Genomic DNA, 9,755 nt, shown 5'->3' with positions numbered 1-9,755 from the left:
CCATCCCACTCCTGACACTGGGAGAACCTGGGCTGGTCACAAAAGCTGATCCTCTGGGGTCAGTGGGGCTGAACATCGCCCCTGGATGCAGCTGCCTCCAGAAGACAGTTTGCCCATAGCATGGCAGAGACCCTGCAGAAGCTGGAGGCCCTTTCCCACACCACTCAGTTTATCTCCAGCATCAGCCCATCTGCCTCAAAGTGAGGTCTGTAAGACATTCACTTTGGTGTGCGTCCCACTGAACGGGGCTTTTTAAAAGGCATTCCACCCCCCAAACCCACCGCAGTGCAGCACGGCATGGCACTGGTCCACGAGGGAGCCACATACAGCATGTCTCCATATCACACCCATCAGGTGTTATATGCCACTTTGGCTTCCCAAATCCCTCAGATCACAGGCTCTAAAGCCATAAAACAGCCAGGGAGGAGGAAACAAAGTGGGTTTTCTTTCATGAAAGAAGGGAGCACGGGAGCAGAGGGGGGAGGTGCTTTCTCTCTGTGCTACAGCCCCGAGACAGGGATCGCTCAGGCTCAAGCCAGCCAAAATCCCCACAGGCCAGTGCTCACCTGGGATGCTCACCCCGGCCCCAGGGACCAGCGGCATGGTGGCTTTGAGGGAATCAATGGCTGCTTGGTGGGGGTCCCAGCAGGGTGAGCCTGTGGGTAGGAGAGGCAATGGGAGGGGAGGTCTGGGGCTGACAGATGGGCACACAGCGGTGCAGTGATGGGAGCGTTTCCCCTCCAAGCATGACCTGATGCAAGGTGCTGGTCCTGGGAGGTGTTTCCCATGGGGGGAGCCTGCTGTGGGGCAGCAAGGGGGGCTGAGGGGTGGGGGGTCGTGCACAGGAGGAGGCAGAGGGGGTGAGCAGCCCCAGGCTCTAATCGTCCTTGTCCTTGGCCCCATGCTTCAGGATGCGGGTGAACTCCACGTAGTTGAAGTTGCCTTTCTTGTCGATGGGCGCCTCCCGGTACATCTCATCCACCTCCTCATCGGTGAACCTGTCTCCCATGGTGGTCAGCAGCTCACGCAGATGGTCCTCATGAATGAAGCCTGCAGGGATGGCAGGGGGTGGCATTAGCAGGGGACACTGTGGGAGGGCTGAGTGGCAGGATCTTCCCCCCGCTCTCCCAAAGACACCCCTGCCCAGCTCTCCCACTCTGGAACTGCTTGGGGACTGTCCCCAAAGATCTGGCCCCAGCCCTCATCCTGGCTGCACACCTGAGGGGCAAAGCACCCAGGCAGGAGGCACGGGGCTGTGCAGGCAGTGCCCATACCTGACGCCTCCTCATCGAAGCAGGCAAAGGCGTTGCGGATGACGTCCTCCGGGTCGGTGCCGTTCAGCTTCTCCCCGAACATGGTGAGGAACATGGTGAAGTTGATGGGCCCCGGCGCCTCGCTCATCATGCCCTCCAGGTACTCGTCGGTGGGGTTCTTCCCTGGCGGACACAGGCAGTGGTGTGGGTGCAGGGCCCTGTTCACCCCTCCCCGGCACCCATCCCCAAGGCCAGCCCATGCACTCAGCTGGCTGTTTTTTTTAAATTGCAAATGAATTTGCTGGCACATGTTCACCCACCCCAAGAACAAGGGAAGGGGGTTTCCGCAGCGCCTGGTACTTCCCCCTCGTCATCTCTCCCCATGCTTTAAACCATGCTGGAGGACACCTGGAACCATGCTCTGCCAGGCTCAGCCTCAAGGGAGATGCAGGAATTCATCTGGGGGCTGCCGGGAACTAAATCCACAGCTTTTCTCCATTCCCCTGGCAGCTGACACCCAGCAACACCCAAGGAGAGGGGCAGCAATGTCCCCACATGAGCCTTGTGCTGCTGATGTCCCTAGCCCTGCTCCTACCATGGATGCACCAGGGATGGTTTAAGCTTCTCTGCTGAAGTCTGTGGGCCCCCAGCACCCGGCCCCTCTCTGCTCCCAGAACTATGGCTCACAGGGGAGGAGGGAGGTCCCTCCCACTGCCAGGCAGGACCTCCAAAACAGGTTTGGCTGCCAGGTCAATCATTGACAGACCTCCCAAAGCGCAGTGGAGGTACCGCAGGGAGCAGGAGGTGAAAGCCATGGCCTGCAGCGAAGGAGAATGGGCTCTGGGTGGGGAGCGCAGCCAGACCTGCAAGTCTCAACCAGCCAAGGTATCACACCAGTCGTGCAGGGACCCAGGCTGTCACCCAGGCTGAGAGCAACGGGGAGGCTTTGTCCTGCAGGGGATGACATCAGGTGATATTCTGGGGTGAGACTACTCAAATACTCAACAGCTGTGGCTGGTGGTTGCTCCTAGGGCAGAGCTTTTCCAACCCCAAGGGTCTCTTCCCTTCTAGTGAGGATGGTTGTAAGAGCAACACACCAAGCTGCTGCCTCTGAGTGCCTCCACAAACGCACCTTCTGCGGTCAACTGGAGAAATCTGCCCCCCCCCCCCCAGTTTTGTAGCCAGCATTGAGCTGGCCCAAAGCAGGAGGGCTGTGCCTCAATGGCAACCCACCAAAGCCGGCCTTCAACGCTGGGTGTGAGGCACTAGGTCACCCAGCAGCTCTCCCCACTTGCTGAGGAGGCATTGAGGGCAGAGGGGCTGAGGGACATATGGAGGCATGAGGGAAGGATCTCCTCACCGAGGGAAGCCAGCATGTCATGCAGGTCCTCCTTGTCAATGAAGCCGTCGCGGTTCTGGTCAATCATGTTGAAGGCTTCCTTGAACTCCTGGATCTGCGACTGGTCAAACATGGCGAAGACGTTGGAGGTGGCGCGCTGGGGACGCTTCTTGGTGGTCTTGGCTTTCGCACGTTTGCTGGACATCTTGGCGGCTGGGGTGGTACCTAGGGGCAGGGCAGCAGGCAGGAGTGTCAGGAGGGCTGGGGACAGGCAGAGCCTGACGGGCTGGAGCAGAGAGCCAGGGACACACAATTCCTGGCACCTCCAGTCCCGTGCCTCAGTTTCCCTGGCTGTCACACAGTTTGGCAACAGTGAGGTAAGGGGGTCGCAGGGTCGGACAGGCAAGACTCAGGCTCTAATGAGTCCCTGGGGAAATCACAAGAACAGGCAGTGCTCACTGGCACCTCTTCTTCCCCAGGGCAGTCCCCACGGGCTGTAGGCAGGGCTCCCTGCCTGCACCCTTGGCCTCCAAACCCCCAAACCTAATGATTGCTGCCTGTCCCCTTTGCGTCCCAGCCACAGGGACAGATGCCAAGCCCAGCACCCAGCATCCACCCACCGCCATCAGTCCTGGGGGGGGCCAGGGGGACGGGTGCCTCGGCATTTTAGGCAGAGCTTGGCCGTGCCCCTGCCCCGGCCTCCCCTCCTCTTCTGGCAGGGCTCTCCCCAGCCCAGCTCCTGGGGTGATTGGTCTCCCTGGCATCCTCCATTTCGCTTCGCAAAAGCAGCCCCCAGCCACGTCCCCCCGGGAGGTGGGCTCGGCACAGCACCCAGCACCCAGCGGGAAGGGGTTATCTGCTCTGGGCACATTCCTCACATACCACTGCTTCCCTTCCCCCTCCACCCACCCCACCTCCTGCCACCGCCAGGTCCGGCCGGGCCAAAGGCCGCTCGCCATCCCCCTCCCTACCGCAGCGCCGGGGTGCACCCCACGCTCTGCCGGGCGAGCCCACGGGAAGGGCCCCGAAGCGGAGGGGAGAGAGGGCTGGTGGTTCTCTGGGCGGCTGCAGAGCCCCTGCGGGGCAGGGGAGAGCGGCCAAGCAATGCCAGGAACCTGGGGTGCTGAGGACTGGTGCTGTTGTTACAGGTAATGAATGCCAGGAGAAGGGAACAGCCTGGAGGTGCAAAAAGACGGGGACAGCAGTGGGACAGACAGACCTTTGGGAACACGGCTGGGGCAATGAGTGTCCCATGGGGAATGGCAAAGGGACCATGCAGACCCCAAACACCACCGAGGCAGGACCACGGCAGGAAACCTGGTCTTTTGAAGGGGGGGTCCTGCCCCCAGACCAGCAGGGCGCCCAGCAGAGCTGGGCTGGAGCAGAGTGCCCATTCCCACCCCGAGATGACACCCATGCCCCTTCACAGCCTCCGAGCAGGGGTTTGGTGATACCCCCCCTCCACACTGCCAGGGTGAGGGATGCAGTCAGTATTTAAGACACCCACCACCATTAAGCCATGGGTGCTGGGGACCCAAACAGGATCCGTATGGGGTGCTTGGCATACCCAGCGACCACCAATGTTGCCTGAGAGGAGGATGCTCAGACCTCTTCCAGTCAAATCCCGCCAAGCATAATTCAGCAAGATGCCAGCAAAGACCAGCCTGGCAGAGGGACGGTGTCGGCTGCCAGCTCAGCATGACCCTGAGGGAAAGTCTGGGACAAGGTCAGCCCAAGGGAGAGATGCTGCTCAGAGCCCTCATGTTTCTACCACAGCCATTTCTCCCTCACACGCAGCCCTGTGCCTCAGTTTCCCCATCTGGGTCAGCAGCTGGCATGGGGAGCAGCTGGAGGAGGCAATGTTAAATTAATGGATTGTGAATGAATTCCGTGGGGGAAGAGGAGAGTATTACTACCCTGCTCTGCTGTGTGCCCCATGCCATGGCGGGCAGCACGGCTGCCTGGGTTCCTGCCCTCTCTGCCAGGGGACACAGGGTAGTTAAGGAGCCGCATCATGTTGCATGAAGCAGCACAAAGCAACAGCACCAGCGAGCTGCGTGCCAGCAACCATGACCGGCTGGTTTGGCCACCCTGGGCCTGCTGCTCCAGGATCCGCTTCCCAGCTGGGTCCTTAATGCTGATGCACCCAGGGAGGCTGCAGGGCCTTGGGGAGCATCCCTCCCAGCGGGACCCCAGTGCTGGCAGACTAGGCCAGAGCAAACAGCCTTCTGCACCCACACAGCTCCCGCCAGCCCTCCCCACACCATACCTGTTTTCCAGCTCTTTCCCTCCCTTCCTGCTATCCCTCTTTCAAGGGGTTGCAGAGGTAGGGGCTGTAGCGGCCACCAGCCTGGTCCCCACCCTGTTGCAGCCCCCAGCCTCCCCTAGCTGGGCTGTGCTGGAAGGACATCCTGGGAGCTGTGGTAAGTGCCAAATCCCAGCTACGGTGCCAGTGCCAGCAGGGCTGCCTGTCACCGCAGTGCCCAGCCAAGCTCAGAGGGGGCTGGGGACTCTCCCCCCACCCCCCGACACCAGCTCCCATCCCACTGTGGGAGCAATGCACCACACCAGAGAGCCTGGCAGCACCCGCCAAGCCCAAGCTGGGCCCTTCATCTGCAGGGGACATGCTCCATGTCCCCTGGGAGATAGTCCCCCGCCTCGTCCCCCAGGAGCCCCAGTGGCTGCAGGCATTGGGATGGAAACTGCACTGCCCTCAGCCCCCTCCCTTGTGCTGCCCCAGGCTGCCCTGGCCGGCACCCAGCACCTAACAGCAGTCATCAAATCACCCGGCCATCTCCCAAATGCTTGGTCCTTTCCCAGTGCCCACCAGGAAAGAGATGTTTGTCACCAGCCAGCTGAGGAGAGCGGCAGGACTAGAGAGCCCAGCCATGCCCACGGCTGGGTGGGCAGGAGATCTCACCCCCCATGGCCCACCTCTTGCCCCCTGCTTCCACCAGCACTGCTGCACCATAAAGCTCTTTGCAATCACGGCCTCTTTCTGCATGCCCTGCCAGACACCAGCATGCACTGCCGGCCCATAACCATCCCCCAGGCTGTGCCGTGGGGAAGCTCAGCTGAACACCACAACTTTGCTGTGCAGGACCAGAGCCAGCAATAAAAGCTCTGCTGCTGGCCCATGGCACTGGGCTCAGCTTTCAAAAGACACTAAATTATTAGCAGAATTATTAGCAGAATTATTAGCAGAAGACTAGAGAAATAAGCAGGAGTTTTGCTCTCACTACATGAATTAATATTATCCAAATATTTACCCTGCCCTGGCTGTGACCAGCAGCAGAAGCGTGGCTTGGCACTCTCTCCAGAGAGATGGTTCTTGTTAGGGGGATTAAGTGCGATTTTGACAGCACATGGTTTTGCTGTTTGATCCAATATATGCCCTGGAAAGATGCCTGGTCCCAAGGTCCAGCCCGGCCTGGTCATCTCCTAATCATTCTATTTCTGCTGTTAGCAGACCTCCTGGGGCTGCTAGCTGGGGCTTGGGAAGAAACTTTTTTGGGTCAGTGCAGGGAAAGGTGCCTCTAGCATGAGACAGAAGTGATTTGCAACGAGGCCTGATTCGACAGGGGTGATCCATGCTCTGCACAAGGGCTCAATGGCTGTGCTCCCCTGGTCTTCAAGCCCACGCTTTCTGGGATTACCAAAAACCCAATGCCAAGCACATTCCAGGGAATGCCCAGCCGTGATGCCCTGCACACTGGGGTGGACTTGGCTGAGCCAACCGGTGCAGTCACCAAACCTCCGGCTTCCTCCTCGGCAAGAAGGAAACCCACAGAGACTGGTCCTGCTCCTGCCACCCCCTGCTAAAAGCCCCATCCCAGCGCTGCTCCAGCCCAGGAGCTGCTGATCTCAGGCAGCAGAGTTGAGGAGGTTAGTGCTAGGATGAGACCCCAGCCACCCTGGCATGAAAGGTATGTGCCAATCTGATCACCACACTCGCCCCGTCACTGGCTGCCCTTATTCCCTTGTCCTTCAGCCACCACTCCTGCCGAGATGATCTCCCTTCTTCCTACACCACCAGGCTTGCGCCTTCCCCACCTGAGAGTCAGACCCAACGGGCCATGGGGCTGGCTTAAAAAGTTCATAAAATATAGTTCAGTTTTAAAGAGAAAGAGCAAAGACCCACAGTTATCAGAAAAATAAACCACAATGTGTTTCCTCCTTGGTAAAAACCAAACGAGCAACTCCATCCTGGTGCTGCTTCCTGACCGTACTGGGGAGGGTGGGATAAGCCAAAGAGACATCGCAGTCTGGGCCCCGTCCTCCTCCCTCCTGCCTGCTTCCACCCTTCCCTACCCCGCACCTTCTCCTGGGCTGCTCCAGCTCACTATCCCAGCTGACAAATAAAACAGCGCGGGAGCTCCTGCTGGGCCAGCAGGCTGAGTGGGCTTGTGGCTGGTCTGGCTGGCACGAAGGAAGGGTGCCTGGGTGGGGAGGGGACGGGGTAGCTCCCCTTGCAGTGGCAGCAGCCTGTCCCTAGGCGCCGAGGTGTTCCTGTGTATTCAGAATCTATGATCACCCGGGATATGCTGCTAAGGGTTTCCCAAATGTGGCTCCTCCAAAGCTGGCCATGCAACTGCAGGAGCCACCTCTAAAAAAGTGCTGCTGAGGCTCCGGCACCGCGTGGGGCTGCCCTGCAGGCTCCAGCACAGCCGGAGAGGGACATTGCCTCCTGCTCACAGTGAGCTCCTCTCCTCCATGAGATCCCAGCAGCGAGATGCATGATGTGCATCTGCTGGATGCTTTTGGTCAGGATAGAGAGAGCGATTCAACAGCCTGGGCTGTTACAGAGGACACCCCTGCAGGGTGAACGGTGGCCCCTTGCAGGGACTGTGGTTCAATCTCTGCCCAGTGGCTCTTCCCAAAGTTAGTTGCTAGTACCAGGGAGACACAACACAGCCACACCTTGACACTTTACAGCACCGCAGGGGTGCAGTCCAGCACAAGCAGCAGTTCCCATCCCCTCTCCCAGGGTGGGTGGCACAAGGGCCAGCGTGGGTGATGCCTTGCAGCATCCCACACTAGCACAGGAGGCTGCAGGGCAGTGCTGCAGCCGGGTCATCCTTCCACCCATAAAGCTTTGCTGTCCACCAGGCACCTCCCCCAGCATCAGGACTGCCCAGGAGCTGACATCCTGCCTCCGGAGCCAGCGGGACACGCTGGAGGAGTCAGCGGGGAGCAGCTTATCTTCCCTGCCTAATTTGTTGTTAAACTGTCCCTTTCCTCCAGCCCGGCCCCACTCAGGATGCCCTTGGGATGTGGCATTGCTCAGCTCCATCCCTGCTGCTGAGGGGTGCCAGGGGAGCCACACTGCCGGCCAGAGGCACTGGAGCTGCGGGAGGAGCCCCCCATCCCGCTCGGCACTGCGGGAACGGAGGCAGTCTGCCATTCTTGCTCCTTTTTTGGCCTTATTAGAGATGGATGTGGGAAAGTGAGTTTGGAGGTGAGGGAAAGCAGAACCTGAGCCCCAGGCTGTGTCCCCAGACCAGCCATACCCACCAGTACTGAAGCTGGTGAGCAGGTTTCGTGTGCGGACGGGAAGGAGCAGGGCAGCAGCAGGGAGCCAGAGCTAAGTGTGCAGCGATCCCCGGGAGGGAGAGTTCATCCCAGCCCTCCCTCAGCTCCTACCGCACACCGGGGACCCAACCAGGCCACGCACAGCTGTGGGGTTCGGCTGTAAGTTCAGCAGATGGTTTCTGGGCTGGCTCCTTCCCACCTAGTTTAGGGGACAAGGACTTCATCGTGCCTATGTGGCACATGCAAGCCCCTCCAAAGCGCAACTTCTGGAGCCACCACAAGACGACCATGCACAGACACCATCACCACGCAAAAGACCCAGCATGCAGCACTCTTCTGATGCCTGGGGAGCCTGGGAAACAGGACCATGGGGCAGAAGGTCTTCATGGCCTCACGCCACCAGCATAACATGCCCTAGACTGGATTTGATATTTTCCCAGGAGAATTAAGGGGCTCACCTCAGCGGGGGAATCTGGCCGCAGCACCTCAGAGGGGGAGGTGACCGCAAACTCCTCCTACAGCTGCACAGAGCCTGCCAGTGATGAGAGGAAAAAAATTCAAGTGACTGAAGAAACCCAACCATCTTTGGTCAGTGGCAGTGGTTGTTGACACTTGGGGATATTCCACTCCAAAGAATGCGGCTTCGGCCGCCGCCTTCTCCTACACATCCATGTTTTAGAGCCTCTCTGTCTTTTATCAGTCGTAAGATTTTGTACCAAAAGGGCATGCAGGGAGAGAAGCCAAGCGGACCTCAAGTTTTCACAGGCAAGGCTAAACAAAACACAACGTTCCTCCGTGTTTAAGACCGAGGGAAATGAGTGAAATAAAGCTTTTCTGCCTTACAACAGTTTATTGCCAGAAGTTGCTCACAGGTCACTGGGGAGATCTCTGGAGCATCATGCATGCATCTGGATCTTGTCTCTGGCCATCAGCACTTTTTGCTGGGGGGACAAGCAGATGTTCCAGGCAGGAACAGCTCTCACAAACCAGGAGGCGGGTGAAGCCATCGGCGGCAGGATCTGCTCTTGCAGCACTGCCTTCCCGGGGAAGCTGGGGTGTCCCCAGCTCCAAGTCATGGCAGACAGTTACCGAGGGCTTTGCTCAAGACCACTCCTCGCCTCCCCTGGCCCAGACATCCTTGCCGCGCCCCGGCGAGGGGCTCCCCCCGCCTGCCCGGGCAGAGGAGGGCCTGGCAGGGACGCACCGGGGCCTCTCCTGCCGCTCATCGCCCCCTCCTCAGGGCTCTCCCCAGCACCAGCTCCAGCACCGCCGCAGTGGGGGGCCGGCCGGGGCTGCTCCCTCCCGCTCTCCCCGGGGCAGCCGCCTCCTCCCGTCCCACCACTTCCCCGCCGAGCTGCCCCCGGCTCCAGCCCGCCCGATCCATCGGGGCTGTCCCGGCTCCAGCCCGCCCGCCCCGGGGCTGCCCCCCGCTCCCTCCCGTCCCACCTGGCGGAGCGAGGAGCAGCAGGACCGGGACCCCGGCGGAGCCGCCTCACCTGGACCGGAGCGGGGTTACTTGCAGGGCGGCGGGCGCTGCTCTGCCGGGGCCCGGCCCGCGGCGCGGCCCTTAGGGGCGGGTGGGCAGCGGGCGCCCGGGGCGGTGCCGCCCGCCCCGTCCCGCCCGGCCCGGC

The 9,755-nt window shown here is 60.3% G+C and overlaps 1 protein-coding gene across 4 annotated transcripts; it reads right to left on the bottom strand.

Moving 5' to 3' along the window:
* Positions 1-426: 426 nt before the first annotated feature.
* Positions 427-9,755, bottom strand: MYL9 (myosin light chain 9). Of its 4 annotated transcripts, none has more exons than XM_075058149.1 (5): positions 9,621-9,728; positions 8,583-8,656; positions 2,614-2,817; positions 1,275-1,436; positions 427-1,050 (listed from the first exon to the last, which is right to left on the bottom strand). In XM_075058149.1, the coding sequence occupies exons 3-5, from the start codon at positions 2,795-2,797 to the stop codon at positions 878-880; spliced, it is 519 nt and encodes a 172-aa protein (XP_074914250.1). In that variant the 5' UTR covers positions 2,798-2,817; positions 8,583-8,656; positions 9,621-9,728; the 3' UTR covers positions 427-877. The 4 variants fall into 4 exon arrangements, with proteins under 4 accessions (XP_074914250.1, XP_074914258.1, XP_074914274.1 ...); XM_075058157.1 differs by having other exon boundaries at positions 9,571-9,719; XM_075058173.1 differs by lacking the exon at positions 8,583-8,656 and having other exon boundaries at positions 9,621-9,755.

Source organism: Buteo buteo, chromosome 2 (genome assembly GCF_964188355.1).
Source record: "Buteo buteo chromosome 2, bButBut1.hap1.1, whole genome shotgun sequence".
Lineage (NCBI taxonomy): Eukaryota > Metazoa > Chordata > Aves > Accipitriformes > Accipitridae > Buteo > Buteo buteo.
This window is presented reverse-complemented; position numbering and strand designations above follow the sequence as displayed.